Source organism: Rhinolophus sinicus, chromosome 12, assembly GCF_057876585.1.
Source record: "Rhinolophus sinicus isolate RSI-liver-muscle chromosome 12, RSI-T2T, whole genome shotgun sequence".
NCBI classification, from domain to species: Eukaryota; Metazoa; Chordata; class Mammalia; order Chiroptera; family Rhinolophidae; genus Rhinolophus; species Rhinolophus sinicus.
Window position 1 is genome coordinate 45,321,968 of NC_142512.1, and position 24,608 is coordinate 45,346,575.

Here is a 24,608-nt window from a genome sequence, read left to right on the forward strand (position 1 = left end):
AGAAAGAGATGATCAGGTGGGTTTACAGAAAGACAATATAATGGTCCTATTTTTAACTTTATTTTCCCTACTGTTCAACTGGCCATCCAGCCTGAAATAGCAGCAACTTACCATCTCTCTCTCTTGTTACAAAACTCACTGAGGAACATGGGTCAGCCATACCAACCAGTCACATTGCGTCAAACTTGGCTTTCTGTGACTTGGGGAAAAAAGAGGAAGTTCTTTGAATAACTCACCACCATGGTGCCTCCACGCCTCCCTTGTCCTCTTCAATTTCATTCCGGAGACTGGGGGGGCATTTGAACAGACTGCTCTTTGAGGCATTTCTCTTCTGTCACATCTAAGGCTTGCATCTCCAAACCAAACCGTGATGTGGAGAAAGAGTTTTCTTGTGTTTCTTCTCTCTTATTGGGCTCTAAAAGCTGCACTGGATAGTGAGAAAAAGACACAAACAAACAGTAAGTTTCATTTACTTTTCTCTTGTACTAGAACCATCTTCACCGAAACAGTGGATGGTCAGCTTCAAACATGACCATTCGTAAGTTTTTCTGTGCTTAGATGAACAACCAAACAGTAAGTCTTTTTCATTTACCTGCTGTTGAAAATGAAATGATTTTAGGGAGGGAATTGGAGTATCTTTCTTGAGACTCAGAGACAAAATATTGACATTGTTTTTACAATGAAATGTTTCTTTCTTGCTGTTGTTTTTCTGTTTTTGTTTTTTTAATTAAAGTTTATTGGAATGACAATGGTGAGCTAATATAATTATGAGATTAGCTGAGGGTTTGTCATATATGATCTTTATTATGTTAAGGTATTTTCCTTCTGTACCTATTTTATTAAGTGTTTTAATCATAAATGGATGTCATATCTTGTCAAATGCTTTTTCTGCATCAATTGATATAATCATATGATTTTTGTCCTTTATTTTGTTTATGTGATGTATCACATTGATGAATTTGCGGACGTTGAACCATCCTTATGCCCCGGGGATGAACCTCACTTGGTCGTGATGAATAATCTTTTTAATGCATTGTTGTATTCGATTTGCTAGAATTTTGTTTAGGATTTTTGCATCTGTATTCATCAGAGATATAGGTCTGTAGTTTCTTTTTTTGTGTTGTCCTTACCAGGTTTTGGTATCAGGGTAATGTTGGACTCATAAAATGAGTTAGGGAGTACTGTCTCTTCTTCAATTATTTGGACGAGTTTGAGCAGGATTGGTATTAGATCCTCTTTGAAGGTTTGGTAGAATTCACTAGTGAAGCTATCTGGTCCCGGACTTTTGCTTTTGGGAAGGTTTTGGATGACTGATTCAATTTCGTTACTGGTGATCGGTCTGTTTAGATTTTCCAATTCTTCATGGTTCAGCCTAGGAAGGCTATATGTTTCTAAGAACTTGTCCATTTCTTCTAGGTTATTGAATTTGGTGGCATATAGTCCTTCATAGTATTCTTGGATGATCGTTTGTATTTCTGTGGCACCTGTTATAACTTCCCCTTTTTCGTTTCTGATTTTGTTTATTAGTGTCTTCTCTCTTTTTATCTTAGTGAGTCTAACAAAGGGTTTGTCAATTTTGTTAATCTTTTCAAAGAACCAGCTCTTTGTCACATTAATTTTTTCTATTGTCTTTTTGTTCTCTATTTAATTTAGTTCTGCTCTGATTTTTATTATTTCCTTTCTTCTGCTGACCTTGGGTTTCATTTGTTCTTCTTTTTCTAGTTCTTTAAGGTGTAACGTGAGGTTATTTGGGATTTTTCTTGTTTCTTGAGATAGGCCTGTAATGATATAAATTTCCCTCTTAAAACTGTTTTCGCTGCATCCCAAAAATTTTGGTAGGATGTATTTTCATTCTCATTTGTTTCTATGTATCTTTTGATCTCTCCTCTAATTTCTCCTTTGACCCAGTCATTCTTTAAAATTATGTTGTTTAATCTCCATGTATTTGTGATTTTGCCTGCTTTCTTTTTGCAGTTGATATCCAATTTCAAAGCCTTGTGATCAGAGAATATACTTGGTATGATTTCAATCTTCTTAAATTTGCTGAGGCTAGGTTTATGTCCCAATATATGGTCTATCCTTGAGAATGTTCCAGGTACACTAGAAAAAAACGTATAGTCTGATGTTTTAGGATGAAGTGCTCTATAAATGTCAATTATGTCCATTTCATCTAATGTGTCATTTAGGGCTGCTATTTTGTTAGTTATTTTCCATTTGGATGACCTATCCATAGCTGTCAATGATGTATTTGTGATGTATTGTATACACAATGATGTATAATTGTGTTTTGGTCAATTTCTCCCTTTAGTTCTGTTAGTAGTTGCTTGGTATATTTCAGTGCTCCCTGATTGGGGGCATAAATATTGATGACTGTTATGTCTTCTTGTTGTATAGTTCCCTTTACCATTATGAAATGTCCATCTTTGTCTCTTGTTACCTTTTTCACCCTGAAATCTGTTTCATCTGATATCAGTATGGCTACATCTGATTTTCTCTGGATACCATTTGCTTGGAGTGTCAATTTTCACCCTTTCACTTTGAGTCTATGCTTGTCCTTGTAGCTGAGATGTATCTCTTGGAGACAGCATATGGTTGGGTTTAGTTTTTTGATCCAATCTGCTACTCTGTGCCTTTTTATTGGTGACTTCAGTCCATTTACATTTAGGGTGATTATTGATATGTGAGGATTTCCTATCATTCTGCTTTAGTTTTCTGGTAAGACTGTGTCTCCATTGTTTCTTTGCGTTTTTGTTGTTGTCTATTATTTCTGTGTGGTGATATTCTATGATTTTTTCCCCCTGTTTCTTCTTTTATTACGTATATGTTTCAGCTCTGGATTTGTTTTGAGTGGTTACCATTAAGTTTATGTAAAAGAAAGTTTGATATTTAGAGTATTCCATTTTCTTCAGCATGCTTACTTTCTCCATTCCCATATTCCAGTTCAGGCCTTTACTCTCTCCCTTTTTATGTTTTTGTTGCCACAAATTGTCCCTGTTGATGGTGAACGAATAGCCTCCTTCAGTATTTCTTGTAGTGCAGGTCATGTATTAGAAAATTCCCTCAGCTTCTGTATGTCTGGAAAGGTCTTTATTCCTCCTTCATATCTAAAGGATATCTTTGCTGGGTATATTATTCTTGGCTCATAATTTCTCTCTTTCAATAGTTTGAATATTTGGTTCCACTCCCTCCTGGCTTGTAGAGTTGCTGCTGAAAAATCTGGTGGGCTTTCCTTTGTAGGTTACCATCTTCTTTTCCCTGGCTGCCTTGAGGATTCTTTCTTTGTCGTTGATTTTTTGACAGCTTCAATACAATGTGCCTTGGAGGCCTGTTGGGGTTGAGGTAATTAGGTGTTCTATTTGCTTCTTGGATTCAAGGACCCAGTTCTTTCCACAAGTTTGGGAAGTTCTCATTGACTATTTGTTTGAATATACTCTCTGTTCCCTTCTCTCTTTCTTCTCCTTTTGGTATGTCCATTATTCTTATATTGCTCTTTCTGATGGAGTCAGAAAGTTCTTGTAGAGTTCTTTCATTTTTTTTAAGTCTCAAGTCTCTTCCTTCTTCCATCCATGTCATTTCCAGGTTTCTATCTTCGATGTCACTGATTCTTTCCTCCATCTGGTGAACTCTACTACCTAAGATGGCTATTTCATTCTTAATTTCTTCTATTGAGTTCTTAATCGCCAGAAATTCTATTTGGTTCTTTTTTAAAATTTCAATCTCTTTGGTAAAATGTTCATGTTGTTCTTTGATTGTGTTTCTGAGTTCATTAAACTGCCTTTCTGTGTTTTCCTGCATCTCGTTGAGTTTTTTTAGAACTGCAATCTTGAATTCTCTGTCATTTAATCACATATTTCCATACCTTTAAGTTCATTTTCAGGAGACTTTTCACTTTCTTTCTGAGCTGTCTTGTTGCCTTGGTTATTCATGACAATTACTGATTTATTACTTCTCTTCCTAGACATCTACAGGAGTGGGATCTGCAACAGGTTGATAAGAAGAGGTCTTTCTTTTGTTTTCCAGTACGTGTTGGTAGAATGTTTCATTTTCTCTCTGACTGCAGCCTTTTTTTCTCTCTCACACCATAGTGTTATGTTTTCTCTGCACTATTCCAGCTTCTCACACAATGGGGGGGATTCCCGGGAAGGCGGGCTTCTCCTGGGTCATAGGGTGCCGTATCCAAGTGGGGATGCGGAAGGCTTTTGAAGTTCCAAAGGTCTTTCTGCACCAGATTGAGAGCCCATGTGTTTCAGCAGCTCTGTTTACTCCTGCAGGGATCCGCCCCGATAGGTGGGGCAGGGGTGGGGTGAGTTATGAGAGGTGGCCCAGAGCAATGGCACTGACCACCACCACAGCCGGTCTTATTTCCACAGCTCCCTCCCCTTTGCCGGAACTAGTTGGGCTGAGAATCTGTGTCTGAGGACCACAGTTCTCAGAACAGCAAATATTCTGTTCTTTTGATCTGACACTGCTATTGTTCCGCTTCTAGCACTGGGCAGATGGGGGCCCGGTGAGCTCTGGGAGGGTAGGGAGGGGGCAGCTAGTCTCAGTGCCTAAGGCTTCTGCTCTCTGCAGCAGTGAGTGCTTAAACCACCGTTTTCAGTCTTCTTCCCTCAGTCTTTGCTCCGAGGTCTCTTGTCATGGGAGGCGGGCTGCAGGGCCTATGGTTCTGCTCCCCACATAAGAATGCAGGATATGGCTAGGCCAAAAAGGAACACCCATGGAAGCAATAGATAGGGGAATCATACCACTATATTCTCTCTGGCGGCCGGGTGAAACACACGCAATAGTAGCCACATGATCTGCAGCCTGCCATTCATTTCTCTGCCTGCCAACCAACCAATCAACGCAGCCCCGCAGTTACATCAGTAGCCAATTGGCTAACCAGTTACAGTTGATGGCCAACCAATCACAGTTGATGGTCATTCACTACCTGAGCCAGCACCTCCCCATGGGAGGCCGAGAGCCTGGAAACTGTTCTCTGAGACTGTCCCCACATCTCTGCTGTGAGCGTTTGGTTCAGCCGTGTTATATGCTGTCCCCTCAGCCCTGTGGGCCATAAACGGAGCCCTAGCAGTCTGAGTTCTTCCCTCTCCCGCAGCTACGGTAGTTTCTGGATGCAGCGAGCTCGGAGCACTGAGCTAGGTCTGCGTCCTGCGCCCATGGGGCTTGTCTCTGTACTTCTCCCTTCCCTCCTCCCCTGCTCGCGCAATTTGCCCACCTTTAGGTGAATTCAGTAGTGAGCCTCTTTGCTCTTCATCTTGCCTGTCTGCTGTGCAGGGAGTCCTTTGTGGAATTATTGTTGTTCAATTTGTTATAAATTCCAGGGGAGATTTCCAGAGGCTCACCTCATGCCACCATTTTGATGATGTCACGCTCTCTGTTGTTTTTTAATTAGAAAATCAACACACAGTTGCTATAAAATAATTCAATCAACACTAAAAATATATATTAGGAAGAACTTTATCATCATAAAGCTAGACTAAGCAGGGTCATGTACCTAACCGTGGTTCTACTGTTTGCCAGCTGGCAACCTGAGTACCTGAGGCAACCACTTGAAGCTTAATGTCGTTCTTCTGTGACATGGGCTTAATAAAAGCTCCTACCCCGGATGGCTGCTGTGAGGACTGAGTGGTGAGGACTGAGTGAGACAAGCTATGTCCCTCAGCACAGTACCTCGTGTATGGTGAATCATCGAGAAATGCAGCCCCAGGTTGTTGTCAGTACATAAAGTGTGAAACTTCTGTTACACCCCCTCCAATCCAGAAGCAAGTGCTATTAATAGTCTTTCTCTTCAATAGTGTAGTAAACAAACTCCTCTGTGGCTTGTACTGTTTTAGTTTACAATAAATCACAGACATCTTTTTAAGTAGTAAATGTACATTTAGCTTGTTTTTCCCAATAACTGCATGCCATTTCATAATATGAACTCAGCCATAATTCACTGAGTGTTCCTTTTTTTTTTTTTTTGGTAATATAAACAATGATGCAATAAACACTCTTGTACAAAACATCCTTTGTGGACACATGAGAGTATGAGAGCATCTCTGTACGATGACATCCTAGGGGTGAAATTGACGAATCAAAGGGCATATCCATTTAAATTGTCACAGATGCTGCGAAGCTGTCCTCCCAACTCACTGAAACTGTACATGGTCACCAACAGTGACCACTCACTCACATAGGTGAATGTGTTTCCCCATCCCTTTTCCAAGGGGGATACAATCAATTTTTTAATTTGTGCCAATCTGATGAGCAAAAAATAATCTCAGTGTTTTAATTTGCAGTTGGCTCATCACTCGTATAGTTGAGCATCTTTTTCATGTTTCTTGACCATGAAAGCTCCAGCCTTCCCATGTAAAGGAATTTAGGGGTGGCTATCTTGTTGGAAAGAGAGGTGAGGTCTTGTTTTGAAGCTGAGCTTATACAAGACGAGAAAATGTTAATTGTCCAGATCAAAGAGTGGAAGGGAGGTGGATGGCATTTTTGAGTGGTCTAAACCCCTCTTCCACCCAAGCCATCCCTTGGCCCCAGCACTATTTAATGGCCTTCTTCATTTCTTCTTCTGGGAATTACCTATTCATATTATTTGCCCATTTATTTGATTGTGTGTCTTTTCTTATTGATCTGCTATTAGCTCATGTGTATAAAAAGAATCCTTTGCTTTCATTTATGTCTTATGTGTTATTTTTTTCTAGGCTGTCACTCATCTCAATTTTGCCATAGATAAGTTTAAAGTTTTAGGAAAGTCAATTTTTTCAATCTTTTCTTTCCTTTCCTTTTCTTTTTTAAAGATTTTATTGGGGAAGGGGAACAGGACTTTATTGGGGAACAGTGTGTACTTCCAGGATTTTTTTCCAGGTCAAGTTGTTGTCCTTTCTATTGTAGTTGTGCAAGGCGCAGCTCAGCTCCAGGTCCAGTTGCCATTGTTAGTTGCAGGGGGCACAGCCCACCATCCCTTGCGGGAGTCGAGGAGTTGAACCAGCAACCTTGTGGTTGAGAGCCCACTGGCCCATGTGGAAATCAAACTGGCAGCTTTCAGCATTAGGAGCATGGAGCTCCAACTGCCTGAGCCACCAGGCCGGTCCCTCAATCTTTTCTTTATGGCTCCTATTTAGTGTGTCTTACTTGGAAGACCTTTTCTTATCAGGTGATATAAAAACATTTCTCTATATTACTCTTCATTCTTTTATAGTCTTATATTTTTACATTAGATTTTCTGATGCGGGTGAATTTTTCCCTTGGCATTTTTAAATAATAAATACAAACACACTAGCTATCAAAGACTACTGGGAGCATGTCTAAAGGACGCAGAAGCTGGTTTGGAGTGCTTCCCATGGCCAAGAAATGGAACAATAAGAATACTAACCTCAATGGATTGAAGCACATTAAGTGCATTTAAATCTAGTTCATAATGATTCTTAAAGAAAAATAATAACAATAAAAGAAAAATATCTCACAATTATAAGATGCTAGGAAACCAATTCATTATTTTCAAAACTGGTCAAGCATTTATTCTGCCTTTTCTATGCAAACTGTATGTCAGTGTAACCAAAGAGTTGACAAGGACAAGTTTCTCTTCAGATAATAAATGAAGAAGTAATAGGATTAGTATATCACATTTTGTAACCTCTAATGTAATAATGCTGCCAAGTGATTATTGTCAAACCACACTAACAAACAAAAAGAGAGATAATCAGACTTTATGTGCCTCTTAATGGAAGGACACACTACCCCCTGTGATGCATTCTTGATAAATAAAAGCTAATTTGAATCAAGTCTCTGGACAAGGGACAGAGGGAAGTGCTAAAGGATACCATGGAAATGTGACCATCAAAATCAGGATCATGGAAAACTACAGAACAAACAACTCACTATAGGGCCAGCCTATAGAGCTCAAGCGGTCGGAGCTCCATGCTCCTAATGCGGAAGGCTGCCGGTTTGATTCCCACACAGGCCAGTGGACTTTCAACCACAAGGTTGCCAGTTCGACTCCCACAAAGGATGGTGGGCTGTGCCCCCTGCAACTAACGGCAACTGGAACTGGAACTGAGCTGTGCCCTCAGCAACTACGATTAAAAGGACAACGACTTGACTTGGAAAAAGTCCTGGAAGTACACAATTGTTCCCCAATAAAGTCCTGTTCCCCTTCCCCAATAAAATCGTTAAAAAAACAAAAACAAAAACAAAAAAAAACAACTCACTATAAATTGCAGGGTGGAAAAAAGAGGTGGAAAGGTCTATAGATCTTAAAAGACATAAGAAACATATCAATTGCAACCTATGTAATTTTATTAACCAATGTCACCCCAATAAATGTAAAAATAAATAAATGCAAGCTTTCTTCCATTACGAACACATGTTCATGTAGCCAAAAAATGAAAGAAGAAAATAAAACAAACAAACAACAAAAAAACACATTAACTAATTACAATGGACCATTTTGAATCCTGAAAAAAAAAAGAATCGGACAATAGGGGGAATTTGAACACTAACTAGATATTTGATAACATTTTTAAAATGTTAATTTGCAGGTGTAATAGTGGTATTGTTCTGTTTACAAAAGAGTGCTTATCTTTTAGAGGTAGAAATTATTAATGTCCTCCAGCCAAAGATCACCAAAGATACAGGAGTAATTGAACAAAGTTGGGTTTTGGGGAAAAATGCGTACCATGGAATGCCGCAGCAAGAGGGTGTTAGAAAGGTCTGATAATAAGATTCGGACCTGTGTTAAGTGATTTGGAAGAAGATTCAAAGCAGCAGGCTTTACTCTGGATTGGATTCTTTTAGGAAGTGGAAATAATGATATGATTGGGTATTTTAATAATTCTTATCTAAAAGGCAAAAACAGAGCAAAGTAAAAGCTGTGACTGATAAGGAAGCAACAGTCACTTAGTCAGTTTAGGGGCACGTGTGGTTGTGTTTGTGCTGTGGACAAGGTTCGTCTGTGTTTATCTGTGTTCAGACATGATTATGGAGTCCTCTTGCTTTTGTCTTGATCCAACAGGCTCACAGAGTGGCCTTGTCTGGTATTGCTGTTCTAGCTGTGAGTGACAGGTCAGTTCCTAGCCAGGTCAGTTCCCAACGGTCAGGGGCTGCTTTTCGTTCTCAATACTGAAATGTATGGATGAAATCACATGCAGTCTGGGGTTTGCTTTAAAATAATGGAAAGGGGTGGGGACGGGTGAAACAGGATCGACCATGAGTTGATAATTGTTGAAGCTGGGTGATAGGCCCATGAGGGAGCATGATACCCTCTCCCCTAATATTATGTTTGAGAATTCTTATTTTCCAAAATAGGAAATTTAAAAGAAATGATGGACAAAGCAAGCCATTAGACATAATGTTTGGTCATAGAACCTGGAATTTTAATATTTCTAAGTCAGCATAGCCAGTATTTAGAGAGTGTACTTTAGGCTCTTACTGGCAGGAGAGGTAGCAAGCACAAAAGATTGTCCAGGCCACCCATCTCTCACTGGGAGGGACCTCTGGAAGCATGAGTCTTCCTCACACACTGGTCAGCATGGCTGTGAAGGTAAGAAATGCCCCCCTTAGGAAGTTTTGCCAGGAACAGTGTGTCCACCATCTTGACCCACAAAATGTGGCCAGACGACCACTGAGTTATTAACAAGTAACATTAACAAGAACTCTCTCTTGTGTTAGCTTGTTTTCCAGAATTCACTTCTCCTACTTTGGACTCAAAAACGAATGTAATCATGAAGGGTCAAAATGTATCTCTAATTTGTTCCAACAAGAACAAATCACTACAGGTCACCTATAGTTTGTTTCGGCGTGGTAAATACCTAACAAGCAGGTCTGGGAAAGGTGAACCCGTGACTTTTAACCTAAGCATCACAGAAGACCAGGAGTTGGGATCCTACAAATGCAAAGCCAAAGTTTCCAACTGTGAAAAATACAGTCGCGAGTTTAACTTCACATTTGCCGGTAAGTAGAGCACTCCTTCCTTGGGGCCCTGAAACCTGTGGGACTCTTCCCCATGCTACAATGGTCAAGCCATTCCCCTTGTGAGCATTCACTCAAGAGCCTGGAAAGTATGTCACTGACTTCTTTATTCTTAATAATTCCATTTCACTTTCTCCTCCAAAGACTTTTGTCTATTCCAGATAATAGTAGGATGTTTGCCTTCGACAAAAAGGCTTATATCAACAATTTGGAAAATTGTTGAAATCTTTTCTAGATGCTTTACTCTAGCATTCCCATCAGGTAGGCAAAAACTACTTTTCCTCTGAAGATTCAAGTAAGAAGTCTTAGAATCGGTGTTGGACCCTGTGGCAAGGGCCTTCAAAGCCCAGGTCTTGCCCACCTTCTGCCCTTTGCAGTGACCACCCACCAGCTGCCCCATCAGCACTTCCTGCCCAACCACATTTTATAACTTCTATATTTTTCTCTCCCATCTTCCCCCACTGAAGACTCTCACAACATAGCACTAATGGGCTCCTCTATGAAAGTGACCTCGGTAATGACCTCCTGGGAGAGGGAGAGAGGGCTTCCAGGTGACACTTGGAGTCTTTTAAACATAGGCACCCCGACTTACTGATCAAATCTTTGAGTGATACTCTAGGTCTATGCTCTCCACATGTGGCTATTTAAATGAAGATGAGATGAAATAAAAAATTCAGTTCCTCAGTCTCATTAGTCACATTTCAAGTGCTTAGTAGCCACAGGTAGCTGGTGGCTGCGATATTAGATAATCCAGACAAAGAACATTTCCATCATTACAGAAAGTTCTATTGGATGCCTCTGCTCGAGGTCAATGGGTCTTAGCTTTTTAAGTTATAACCGTTTTAACAATCAAAGGATAGAGATGGATACTTTCCCTGAGAAATACTCATAAGACTTTAGATGCAAATTTCTGCACAAGGCTTTAGGGGATGCTATGGGCTCTGGATTAGACCCACCGTCTTAGGACAACTTTGAACATAAACTGAATAGAAGCCAGAATTGTAAAAGAAATGTGAAGAAGGGGGTGGGGAAAACCCCTGCAAACATGGGATGTAGTGGGTACTTTGAGGGCAGCACCCTGACTGATAATATTCTCAAGTGGTCAGACTCCCGCTGGACTGGGCAGCCTGGTATCGCAGAAAGTACAATGGAATGGGCGTCAGGGGACCTGTGTACCACAACTTTGGATATTCCATTTGCACATACCTTAGATACATCTCCAGTCCTCAATTATTAAAATATAAATTGAGAAGATAGGCAATGTGACCCTGACATTGTCTAATTTTAGCTCTGGGTGAGAATCTCAGTCCACAGCGGATAGAAGCGGGTGAGGAGGGTTGGTACTTACTTAGCAGGGAAAGCATCTGATCGCCCATCAAATCACTGAGATTCAATGGGAGAAAAGATGGCAAGACTCACCAGCGGTGTGGGTTTCCTCCCTTTGGATAACAGGGGCCTACACACCTGCAGTGAATAAGCTCAGTCTCAGCTGATTTATAAACTTGATGGCTGAAGCCTTAAATCAACTGATTAAAAGAACCCCAAGTTTTCATTTCCTGACCTTCTGTCCCACAGATATGTTTAAAATCTTCCCGCATCCTGCCTTCCAAGTAAATGCACAAGTTTCCCGCCATAAAACTGTATCATCTTCATGGAGGTCAGATTAATAGATAACTACGGAGTGACTACCCTGTGCAAGTAATTGTGTTGGGTACTGCCGGGGCGTTAATGATGCCTAAGACTAGATCTTGTTCCCAACCCAGTCGGGGGTATGAGCCATGAACACAAATTCATTAATCACTGATTCACTCCTAAAATGTTTCATGCCATCCCAGATGTGCCAAGGCCTGGGTATACATTAGTTTCTGCCTGGTGGAACTTATAGTCTCATTGGAGAGGCACAAAACCCAAGTGGCCAAACAAATAAATCCATAACCGCTAACTGTGTTGATGTTATAAAGAAAAAGAAACCGACATGGTGATGGAGAGAAGCAGTGGACGGGGGAGGATCTACTCAGGTAGACTTAGGGAAGACCTTTCAAAGAAGACGACATTTAAGTAGAGCCCTGAAGGCTGAGCAGGAGTTAGCCATGTGAAGAGACGAGGAAAGAGAGCTCTAATTAAGTGACAGTCGCCTATGCAGGGGCTCCAACTTGGGAAAGCAACTGGCTGGCTGGGAAGGCCCGCATGGCTGCAGGTCAGGTGAGGGGAGTGTGACTCCCGGTGAGATTGGCCTATGACCCAATTTATCATCTTGGGAGTTAATTCAATCTAAGTGGGTCAGAGCGGATCATGTTGGGGATTGGCTGGGAGGCTCTTGCAGTCATCCAAGAGGCAAAGGTGGGGATGGACAGATGTGGATGGGTTCAAGATATATTTTGGAGGAAGAAACAATAGGAATTGCTAGATGATTAGACTTGGAATCACAGGTAGTGAAGGTGAGGAAGGAATCAAGAATGACTTCCAGATATCTACTGTGATCAGCTGATGAGGCGTGGTGCCATTTATTAAGAGGGACAAAAGCAAAATAATGGGGACATGGGGTATAAAGTTTGGGTTAGGCAAGATGAATAAGTTCTGGAGATCTGCATTGTCTAGACAGTTAACAATACTGTATCGTGCTCCTAAAAATTCAAGAAGGTAGAGCTCATGTTAACTGCTCGTACCACAATAAAATGAATGAACACATTTTTTGAAAGAATAGGATTTTAATATGAGTATGTTTATTTACCCACTGATAGATTCATTAACTAGCAGATTAACTACAGTGCAGTTTCAAACAGGTTATGTTTGAGGTGACCATGAGACATCCAAGTGGATCATGTAATGAGAGGTGGAAAAAGAAATAATATAAGGATGAGACCAGGGGCTAGAAGAGGCGGGAGGGGGACCACTTCTGTCTGGAGGATTTAGGAAAGGTCTTATGAGGAAGGTGGCAACAGAATGAGCCTTAAAGGACTCTGTGAATTTTTTTAAAAGCCCGGGTCACTGTGATGCTGTAAATGCCCTTTATTAGTCCTGTCACAAACTCTCAGGGAAGTTTACACCTTTCCAATCAATGTAGATATCAATCCTTGGTGCACTTTGAACCATTCCTATCTCAGAGAGGAGTCCGTGCTCTCTGCTTCCTCATAAAAGTTTCAACTCCTTCTTCCTGAAAATTGTAGGAGGTAGATTTTAGTTCCATAGGAAGAATGTCTTACTGGTGCTATTCCCAAACACAGCTGCTCTCTGAGGCCATCACCACTAGGTGCCACTCTGTCAAAGACGCTGCCATAGGGATTCCTGCTCAGGGAAGGCGCGGAGCCAGGAGACTCCAAATTCTTTTCTTTGATTTTACTTATACTTTGGTCCCTGCATTTCATTGTCTCTGTGCCAAATTAACATTGTAAAAAAAAAACCACCAATCTACTTGGAAGGTGGCCCTGGCTCTGCCCTTTACTAGCTGTGACCTTGGGTGAGTTTCTTAACCTCTATGAATCAGAACTTACTCATGTAGAATGGGCGGGACACTCTCCACCTTGCAATACTGTTGTGAAGTGAAATGAGACAATGTGGGAAGCCAGCCTGGCACATGATGAATACTCAACAATTATCCTTCCTTTCCTGTAATGCTCTTTTATTAATGAATTATATAATAAATCATATAGCTGGATGCTCTAAATAGGGTATGACATGACAGAGTGTATCAGACCCACACATTTCCTTTGAGAAGTTCCCTTGAATCTATTTATCAGGGTTACTTCCTGCTTAGCCACATATTCACTGGCCTTTCCCAATGGGCTGCAAGCTTCTTGACTTCTCAAGAAGGGCGTCATTCACCTTTGGATCCACAGCCGGGAATAGAGTAGGGGTTCCACCTATGTTTGCGACTGAGCGAGTAAACCTAATCTACCTATCCCTGTAACATGTACTTTCATTTTCCTAGACCCAGTGACCACACCAGTGCTGAACGTTAAGGTTATTCAAACAAAACCGGACCTATATATGACACTACATTGCATCTCATTCAATGGCTCTATGCCCATCAATTATACTTTCTTTGCAAAAGGCATCGCCATGTCACCCGTTATTTCCACATCTGTAAGGGAGCCTGCTGAATTTAATTTAACCAAGAACAACACTGGAGAACTGGAAGAGTATAGCTGTGAAGCTAAAAACAAATTGCCTAACCATGCAAAATACAGTGAAACCTTCCGCATGCCCTCAAGAGGTAAAGGTTACCTGAGCTCTTTCAATAGGGTCTGGATTTGCTTCCAGAAACTTCTTCCGCCGGACCACTTCCCACTTTGGCCACCTGCATCCAAGTGCCTTTCCTTTGATAGGGTCCTCACAAACTCTGATGGGGTTGCTTTCTGCAAAAAACAAACAACAAAAACCACCCCAGGAAAGCCTAGAGGCTGGGGCAGGAAGGGACCTTATTGCACGACTGCCTGCCTTGACTCTGCTTCCTGCCTTGACCTTCCATTGCCTGGGTTCTAAGTAATCACATTAGAATTGGCATCTCTCTTGGAGCTGCCAGGTCTCTTGATTTTCTTTTGCTTTTCACTGTTTTTAATTGACTCCTAACACCCATGCCTGCTCACTTGGCTCCTTATTGCCCCACTGCCAATGCTTGGTGAGTCTAGACTTCCAGTTAGCTTGGGGCAAAAGGAGCCCCAAGGAGGAGTCCAGGGGCCCATGAGGACATGTCCACTTAGGCCTACATCCCTACTTTCCTACACCACACTCTGGGTACCTGGACCTGAATTCCCTACCCAATCAGATCAGAACCCATCTCACAGGGCTCACGTAAGTCTCTTTCCCAGCTCATCTTCCCAAGGGTAGACCACAGTGAGGAAGTGAGTATTCCTGGACCTCAGTCAAGGTTGCTGCTTATGGAGGGTGTGAATGGCATTTGGACACGCAGGCTGCGGGGGCGGTCTACATGCCGGTGAGGCCCTTTAGAGTGCAGGTCAGAGCCTGGGTGAGAAGAGGGTGAGGCCGGAGCTGGGGCTGGCTCCCCCCATGCTGCCAACTGTCAAGAGTTGCAGGTGTCCGTAAGTGTCGGTGCAGCACACTGCCGTGATTGCCCTTTCCAGAACACTTCACACTCAGTGTCATTGGAAAAGAAAGCTGTATGGTGACCAGTGAATGCTGTCTTCTTCCAGGTGGAGACAGCTGTCCTTTGTGCCTGCAGTTACTGCTTCCGGGGTTATTACTGGTGCTAGTCGTAATAATCCTAATTCTGGCATTTTGGACACTACCAAAGTACAAAGCAAGTAAGTTCTTCAGGAGCTTTACCATGGTTTTCCAAGGGTTTTGGATACAGACAGCAGGGGAGAGGGTGAGGAAGAAGGGAAAGGAGAATCAGAAATGAATACAAAGAAAATGAAATGAAAGGAAATTCTGTAAAAGGGGAAGGTAAATGAAATACTTGTTGCACAGTTCACATGCAGGATAGTTCCGGTTTCTCTGGTAAGAGCTTTTCTTATTTAGACCGCTCATGGGTATGTGGCCTGTGCAGTCACACGGGACGCCGTGCTAGGAAGAGCCCCGCACTTGGTTTAATGCTCTGCTGTCACTGTTTTGAAATTCCTAATACTTTTTTTTTTTTTTAACTCTTTCTAAAATTACTTTTTAAATTGTGGTAAAAATGATATATAACAATGAAGTGTACCATCTTAACCACTGCTAGGTATACAGTTGAGTAGCATTCAGTACATTCTCCTTGTTGTGCAACCATCACCACCATCCAGCCACAAAACATCTTGCAAAATTCAAACTCTGTTTCCGTTGAACACTAACTCATCCTTCATTTCCCTCTCCTCCTGGCCCCTGGCAGCCACCATTCCACTTTCTGTCTCTGAATTTGACTCCTCTAGGGACCTCCTGTCAGTAGAATCATACAATATTTGTCCTTTTGTGACTGGCTTATTTCTCTTAGCTTAATGTCAAGGTTCATCCATTTTGAGCATGTGTCAGAATTTCCGTCATTTTTAAATCTGAAGAATATTGCAGTATAGATAGATAGATATAGATATACAGATATGTACACTTTGTTTATCTGTTCATCCATCAATAGACTCCTGCGTTACTTCCACCTTTGGGCTATTGTGAATAGTGTGCTAAGAACATGGGTATACAAATCCTAAGAATGTTTTAACAAGAGGCACCACATTTTTACTTTGCACTGAGCCCTGCAAATGATGCCAGCTCGCAACGGCAACAGCTTTGCCTTGTACTTTTCAGGCTGGTTCTGCCATTTGGAGGGTGCTCAGTACATGATGGTAAACCAGAGTGTCTTTCCTCCCTGCCGCCCCTTAGCAAGCCCTAGTTATTGCTTTTCACTATTCACGTCTTCTGACCACCTCTAGTGAAGATTTCAAAACGGCCTTTTCATTGGGCACACAAGTATGGAGGAATAACAAGATTTGTACAAAAGACAGTGTGTGTCTCAGCACTGGCACCCACCACGAGCCAAGGGGCTTTGGGTAGGCTCCTTCGCCTGCCTGAGCTTCAGCATTCTGACCTGTAGAATGGGGCTGCAGGAGATACTGTCACAACTGGGGGGAGAACCGAGTGATAAATGTTAAGCTCCTGTGTCTCCCTCCCCCTCTAGAGAGTTATAATTCAGAGAAGTCAGAGGCTCAGGTGACATACAACTTAAAAACAGGTGTCAAAATTTATACAGCTCACACATTTTTTTCCTTTTTTGCACATACCACATACCACATCTATTTTTAAAACCCGTCTCCCCTTCCTACGAGAAGCCCAGGGTTTTGCAAAAGCATAATTAATATTCTTGACTACTGGCCATGGCTAAATAGAACTCAGCTGGGGAATTTATTGTCTCTTACAGATGTTACAAAGCTTTTTACAGACTGTTCTTTTCAGCAAAGGAAAAAAATGTGTCTCTGGCCATCTCAAGCATAATCTGACAGGCAAAGAATGTCACTTGCAGAGCTTTGAAAATAAATCAGGATGGCTCCTGGCTTGGAGAAGCAGGTCCTATGCACTCCTTGCTGAGTCCATAGTTTCCCTTCAGTAGACAACGCTTAGGCCATTGGAGCACGTCATTCTTTGTTTCAGAACTTTGGGGGCTTCTGCTCCTTGGCAGAGGAAGTGAGAAAAATGTGGCTGAATTGGTTTAATTAATTCTATACTAATTTATGTAGGAAAAGCTATGAGAGATAAGGTGCCCAGACACAATGGAAATATACCCATGGAAGCTGGAATATATGCAAATATCTGTGAAAATCAAGCAGGTAAGAGAACTTTGTTGGGTATTTTGATTGGTTTAGGTTTTCATCTTATTTTGTAAAAGTCATACAGATACAGGGGTAAAAAATTGAAGAAAGCATAGAATACAATGTCTCCCTCCCACTCCTGATGTCCAGTTCCACTTTCTAGGGTCAACAACCAGCTTTTAAAATCCTTCCACAGACAGTCTATGCAGAGCAACGGCAGCACGGCCACAGATAGGCCACTCTATACCTTGACTTTTTCACTCAACAACATGTTGTGGAGATTTTTTTTTTTTAATATCAGTAGAGAATGATCCATACTGTCCCAAGGCCTTTATGATCACCTCTTAAAGCAGGCATCACATGCTGCTTTATGGTAAATAGACCCACGACCTTGGTCAACAATAAGAACCATCCCAGCCAACGTTGATGGAGGGCCAGCCACATTCCAGGTGTAGTGTTAAGCAATTTACCTCTTCTATCCAACACAAACACCATTAACTCCCAAATGATGTTCCCATTTTACAGATAAGGAGTCTGTGCCAGACTTGGAACCAATGCCATGTGTTTCCACAGCCCAAGATGGTAAGTGCTCTCTGTAAAGTCCCGAAGCTCCATGCCATTGCAAGGGCCGCTGGCTAAGCCACTGCCCTCAAATGATCAGAGATTGGGCTTATAGGCCCAATAACTCTGTCCCTTGTCTTTTGCCCAGAAACCGGACACTCAGAGGAGATGCATTACGCCACCCCCATATTCCAGGAGGTGACACCAAAAGATCGTGGTGAGCCACAGTTTGGGATAAGAGAGGCTACTGAATGAGACAGTGGTCCCTGTAAGGCCACCATATTCCAGGGCCGTAGGAGCCCACGGATGGGGGGTGGATGCGGGCAATACACACACCCCAGGAGACCAAGAGCAACCAATACTACAGCTCCTAACAAACCCCATCAGGAGATGGGTGGGTGGGGAGGAGAGAAGGATGTGACAGACAGAGCATCATATAAAACACCCAGACAGGACGACGCAGGGGCACATCTAAACCATTTTCAAGAATCCATTACTTGAGATAGTCTAGGAAAAAACAGTTGACACTTGGTTCTGTTGGTCCACCCAGCTACTAAAATAGGATTTTTTTTTAAAGAGACTCTATGGCTTTATACCCTAAATTTACTAAATTATTTTCTCTTTTATATTTCAGAAGCCTGCAATGGTGGGAAAACTGGATATGTCTATTCTGAAATCATCTTCTGAAATTTAAGATACAAACTACATCTCAGGGTAAGATGATTTTTAGAAAGCTGATTGACATGAAGTAAAAGCAAACTTGATTGACACTGTAAAATGTCTCTCCTGGTTACCTAAAATGAATCACTGCTTTTCATGATCAAACACTGTTCCTTTGGACCATTCAGGTACCTCCAATCCTGTCATCAGACAACAGTTTTGTCAGGTGGGATCTGGCTGGTGACAGTTTTTAAGTGCTTTTGCTATTTTTAGGCACGGCCCATCCTCCCCATTTCCACGTCATTTAAAAAAGAATTAATTGTTAGACCACTTTGCTCTTCATAAGTGCATCCTGAGAGCACGACGATGATCATGTTTCGGGTATCCCAGCCCCCAGGCCCATTGGAGTTTCAGAAGCAAAAACCACATCTAAATTTTAAAACAAAAATTAGTGACCTTGAAAATGTGTCTGAAGAAAGCAGTGCCTGCAGCCACCGTGAGAGGAAGGCAAGATTACTCAATAAGTACACACTTACCATTCACTGCCATTTAAATTTGCTCTCAGATTTTGGAAGCCTGCAAAAAATATTTATATTGATGTTCATGGACTAAGTGTTGTGTGGAGAGAAGAGCCCAGAATTGAGTTGCGGGAGGAGAATGGACTCATAGTTTCCTAAGGCTGTTGTAACAAATCACCTCAAACTGGTGGCTTCACACAACAAACTTCTTTTCTCACAGTTCTGGAGGCCAGAAATCCACACTCAAGGTGTCAGTAGGAGCGCATTCCCTTCAGAGTCTGCAGGGGAGGACCCGGGTTTGCTTCTTCCAGTTTTGGTGGTTCCTGGTGTTTCCTGCCTCACGGCAGCATCACTCCAATCTCTGCCTATGTCTTCACATGGCCTTCTCCTCTCTGCCATTCTCTTAGAGGAACACTGGTCACAGGATTTAGGAACCACCCGGATAACCCAGGATGACCTCATCTCGAGATACTTAATTACAATACATCTGCAAAGACCCTTTATCCAAATAAGGTGGCGTTCACAGGTTCCAAGCATTAGGTCATGGACTGATCTTCTTGGGGCATCACCGTTCAGCCCATTACAGGGGACAAATGAGAGAGAGAAGTAACATCTACGTCACGGAGCTGCTGTGAGAATTAACTCAGGTAACAAATGTAAAGGGCTTTGGACAGGGCAAGGCATGTAGTAAGAACTCAAAAAAGGCTAGCTATTCATGGTACGGTGACGCTTATTCTGAGTCAGGTGCCTTTAAGGTACCTCCAGAGACTTAATCTTTAAGTCTCTGAGGTCATGAACTTGGTTACTCGGCCACCACTGCTTCTTCAGGTCTTAACCTGAGCTCCTTCCTGAAGCAGAGACTGAGGCAAGGACTCGGATGCAGGTTGTTTACATGGGAGGTAATCCCAGGGCGCAGGAGTGAAGGCCCAGGGAGAGTGAAACAAAGAAAGAAAAGAAGCCAACACAAGGGGTGCAGAGGAGCTAGCAAATGAGTGACCATACTGGTAACTGGATTTGATCCTGTCACGACCTTCCAAGGTTTTGAAGTCCAGAATCCCTCTGGGTTTCACAGCATGCCCTGAATCAATAGCCCCTCATTTTCTCCTTGCAAAGCTTCTAAAGCAGTTAGTAGGAGCCAACCTACTCCACGATCCATATGATTACCATTGCCTCGTGCCTTTCAAGTGCTAGAACGACTGCATAACCTTGTGCTCACTGATCTGCCTTGGCAGGGGAAAGTCTTAGGAATGGTGAGGCTGTGGCGTGTGAAGGTTATCACCACCCCCCTTACTCCAGCGACAGAGTCCCTGCCATCCATCCAGGGCTGCTTTCCAGGACCTTCTGATACCCAGTCTTATCCTAGGCTAGCCCTGAAAGCAGAGCCTGAGATAAGGCCTGTGCAAATAATTTATTTGGGAGGTGACCCAAGGGAACAGGTGTGAGGGACTGGAGGAAAAGCCAGTGCAAGGGTGTTTTGCTGTGGGCACTGGGGGCTTGATCCCACGGGAACCTGTTGAAGAGAATTGTCCACTTAGGGACAATAGTGAAAAGCATTTATCCATTGGCTGGGGGTCACCCCAGGAGATAATACACCCCCACTTCAGGGCTGTGCATGTGGACATTCCAAGCTAGCTTCCGTGGGCGTCTCACCAGGGCCCTGGAAAGACCCAGGGCAGACAGTGAGTAACGAAGCTGTCAACACAGAGTGAGTGAAACCTCAACTGCAGCTGGAATCAGAGGATGTGACGCATGATACAGAAGTGGCTGGTACGGACCTCTCACAAATTCCTTTATAAGCACTGTAGTCATGACAACAGTAATTGCCCAATTCTAGGTCCTGTCCAGCACTTTGTGGACCTCTCCTCACAGAGGCCTCCCAAGGGCTCCCTCCTCACCCAGTGCCACCTTACCCCCCGCACAGACACTCGCCCTCAGCCGAAGGGTTTGGAATTCAATTGTTTAGGAAGGAAAGAAGAGGAAAAGAAGAGATCTACTGGATTGTTATTTCAATGTCTACTTTTTTTCATGTCTAGAAGTTTCGCTTTGGTTCTTTTTCAAATCTACATATTCTTTAAACGTTCTTTTTGTTGTGAAACAGACCACACATTATATGAAGATGCATAAAAATGTATACGTAGTTTAATAATTATATCAAGTGAACACTAGTGATGGAATGTCACCCGCAGCCCAGAAGCTCTCTGCACGATCCCATCTCCACAACTTAACTACTCTTTTATGGGACATTTAGGTTGTCAGTTCGGGGCTATTACAAATAACGGGGCTGTTCTCCCACTGTGAACATGTCCCCTGGTTTCCAGGTGCATGCCACTATGAATATGTGCAGGAATGGAATTACTGGGTCACGGGGCGTGTTTATCTCCAGGCTAAGCTGACAGTGCTGTCCTATTTTGCAAAGTGCTTCTATCACTTTTTCATTCCCACAAGCAGTATGGAAGTTCCTTTCTCACATCTTCACCAACAATGGCACTGTCTGTTCGTTTTAATTTAACCATTCTTGTGAGTTTATAGTGGAATCTCACTGTGATTTTAATTTTTGCTTTCCTGGTGACTAGGAAGGTTAAGCACCTTTTCCTGTATTTATGGGTCATTTGGATTTCTTCTTTTATGAAGTTTGAGGCTCTTAGCCCGGTTTTCTACTGAGGTGTTCTGGCTTTTTCTTATTTTTTTAATAGCTGTTCTCCTACTTTGTAGCTTGATTTTTCACTCTTTTAATGGTACCTTTTGATGAAAAGAAGTTTTAATTTTAAGAACTTAATTTGTCTACTGTGATTAGTGTTTGTGTATGTGTGTCCAGATGAAGAAATATTCTCTCAACTCAAGGTCACACCACTGTTATCCTGTATGCCTATCTACTAAAGGCTTTTTCAAATGTTCATATACATGCGGGTTTCTTTCTGGGCTTTTGATTCCAATTACATTGTTCTACTTTTTTCTCATGTCAATACCATACTCAGGTTTTAAATAAGTCTTGATAACTGCAAGAGCAAATTCTCCCACCTTGTTCTTTTTTAAGACTGTCTTAGCTATTCTTGACCTTTTACATTTCCATATAAATTTCAGAGCTAGCCTGTTATTTTCTTAAACAAAAAAAAATTGAACATAATAGTGATTTTGACTGACAGCACATGGAATTTATAGATCAATTTGGGGAGAATTAATATTTTTTTACAATATTGAGCTTTCTGAACTACAAATATCTCACCATTTGTTTGTATCTTCTTCAATTCTCTCAACAGTGTTTTATCATTTTCTACATAAACATTTTGCACCCCTTTGGTTAGATGTATCCCTAGGTATCTGATATTTTGATGCTAAAGTAAATTGTATTTTTATTTCATGTTCTTGATTAACGCAATTGTTTTTCTCGGTTGACTTTGTATCCAGCGACCTTGCTAAAGTCTCTTTTCAATTTTAATAATTTATCTGTAGATTTTCTTACAATCTGGAGACCAGAGAACTACTGCTGCTACTGTTACAGTTGCTGCCTGTGTCACAACTGCCTCACTCCCGGAAGCTGGAGCCCAGAAAGGGGAACGTGGACCTTTGCCACAGCAGACATTTGCTTCTCAGCAAAAACCACCACTTCCCCCGCTTCCACTGTCCCACACATGTGCATCTAAATTGGTAGATGATATTCACAGCCATTCCCTGGCAGAAAGGGAATTGTAATATTGATAGGTTTCTGACCCATCATATAGGAGGGTTATGATGTGATTTACGAGAGCCATTCAAAATACCTACCACAGTAGTCCAAATACCAATCAAGACTAAGGGTGAAATAAAGACATTTTAAGATAATGATCGAGAAGGAGGTTTTCAAATCACACGTTCTCACTGAAAAAACCACACGATATACTTGATGAAAAAGGAAATTGAATACAGAGAAAGGGTGTAGGATACAAGAAGCATATAAGTAAACATATATGAGAGGTTTGAAAACATTATAAAGTGACCATGATTTTGAAAGTGCAGTATTAATATATGGATGGACAAGTAGAACTATGGATCAGGACAGGAAATCCAGATGAAGATCTACATACATTTGGGAATTCAGTATTTGAAAAATATGGCATTTTAAATCAGTGGGGATAAGAAGGATTATTTACTATATTGTAAAAACTTGAGAATGACATTTAAAAAGTAAATTGGGCCCCCTACTTCATTCTTCACAACAAAATTAATTTGAATAGATCAAATATCAAAGCACCTAAAAATGGAGTCTCAGAAATATTAGAAGAAAACAGGAGGGATTTAAAAATAATCTTTAAGAGGGCAAAGTTTTTCTAGGTATGACTCACAATCTAGAAGACACAAAGGATTGTTAAAATTAATTAGATGAAACAGAATAACTAGGGGGAAATATTTTGAACCCCCATCTCAGATCAAGTATGGAGTTCCATAATATATAATGAGCTTTTACAAATCATTAAGACCAACAATCCAATAGAAAACTGGGAAAGGGAGATTCATACAGGGTGACACCAGTGCAGCACAAAAACCTTGTTGGGATGAGGAGTTGCCCATAGGTGTACTCTGACCAGCTGCCCCTTCTGCTCCCAGGGCTGGTGGATTACAGCCTAAGGCGACCGCCTTCTCTCAATGCTGCTTCTCCCAAAGATGGAAAGGGGAGACTGAACCAGAGGAATGATCAGTAGGGGTTTTGTGCTGCCCGAAGCTCATCATTTCCGTCTTTCTTAGTTACTGCCCTGTGGGGACACGGACTAGTGCCTCAGCTTTGACCCTTCCCCAGTACACACCGAGACACAGTAACTGAGATCTCCAGTAGCACACAAACTTATAGGTGAGAAAAATTAGACACCCAAGGATTACGATAACCTCTAAGCATGTCTCCTTGGCCCTTCAGACATCCCGTGGGGAAGGGTGTAGCCAGAGAAGGGCGAGCAGGACCCTCTAAAGTGCAAGGACCAGGGCAGGGGCTCCTCTTGCCGGGTCTAAGAAGGGTGCTGCTACCTTTCTTATCCTGGCCACCATCACTGGGCTATTGTTAGAGGCCCCAACAGGTCTCCCTGCTTCCCTTCTGCTGCTCTACACATCCATTCTCCACACTCATCTTTTCAAAGTAACAGTAGGTCCCTTCTCTGCTTAAACTGTCTCCTCCTGCCCCAGTGGCTTCCACACTCCTTATGGCCCGCATGACTCTTAGTGATGTGGACCCCAACCTCATCTGACCTTCTACCCATCTTCCCTCTGCTCACCTGCTCCAGCCCCCCGGCCTGCTTTCTGTTCCTTGATCACTCCATGCCTTCTCTGTCCTAAAGGCCTTGGACTTGCTGGTCCCTCTGTGCAGAACGGCTGCCCCAGATCTCCACACGGCTGGCTCCTTCCTCTCATTCAGTCTCGTGTGCTCAGAGGCTTCCCTGACTGCCTGCGGAAGCACACCATGCCAGCCATGAGCTCCGTGGCACATCATCCTGTTCTAGTTCCTTGACAACACTACCACTGTCTGAAATTGCCTCAAACTGCCTATGCGTCTACCTGCTATTGTCTGTCCCCCCCTCTCACCCCTCCCAGGCCTAGTCTGTGTTGTTCTCCGCCACATCCCCAGCACCCAGAGTCCCTGGGACTTAGGTGCTCAAAAAGTCCTTGTGAGTGAACAAATAAATACATAACACATAGCACTGGGCCCAGTCTTCAGGAG

The 24,608-nt window shown here is 42.3% G+C and overlaps 2 protein-coding genes across 5 annotated transcripts in view; one reads left to right on the forward strand and one right to left on the reverse strand.

The window, feature by feature from the left end:
- Positions 1-24,608, reverse strand: part of POLG2 (DNA polymerase gamma 2, accessory subunit) — a 51,322-nt gene that overhangs the window by 8,477 nt on the left and 18,237 nt on the right. Inside the window, exons 9-10 of one of the 2 annotated variants that reach the window (XM_088802324.1) lie at positions 14,185-14,315; positions 8,165-9,524 (exon numbers count right to left, since the gene is read on the reverse strand). In XM_088802324.1, coding sequence (XP_088658450.1) covers positions 9,470-9,524; positions 14,185-14,315 — 186 coding nt within the window. In that variant the 3' untranslated portion in view covers positions 8,165-9,469. Of the gene's footprint in view, positions 1-236; positions 428-8,164; positions 9,525-14,184; positions 14,316-24,608 lie in introns of those variants that run through there. The other variant, XR_016022970.1, reaches the window with a different exon arrangement.
- MILR1 (mast cell immunoglobulin like receptor 1) lies at positions 326-22,750 on the forward strand. Of its 3 annotated transcripts, XM_019733034.3 has the most exons (9): positions 326-458; positions 9,661-9,942; positions 13,889-14,173; positions 15,111-15,221; positions 17,118-17,207; positions 17,715-17,771; positions 17,899-17,967; positions 18,385-18,464; positions 22,379-22,750. In XM_019733034.3, the coding sequence occupies exons 1-8, from the start codon at positions 371-373 to the stop codon at positions 18,435-18,437; spliced, it is 1,035 nt and encodes a 344-aa protein (XP_019588593.3). In that variant the 5' UTR covers positions 326-370; the 3' UTR covers positions 18,438-18,464; positions 22,379-22,750. The 3 variants fall into 3 exon arrangements, with proteins under 3 accessions (XP_019588593.3, XP_074175878.2, XP_019588594.3); XM_074319777.2 differs by lacking the exon at positions 17,899-17,967; XM_019733035.3 differs by lacking the exon at positions 13,889-14,173.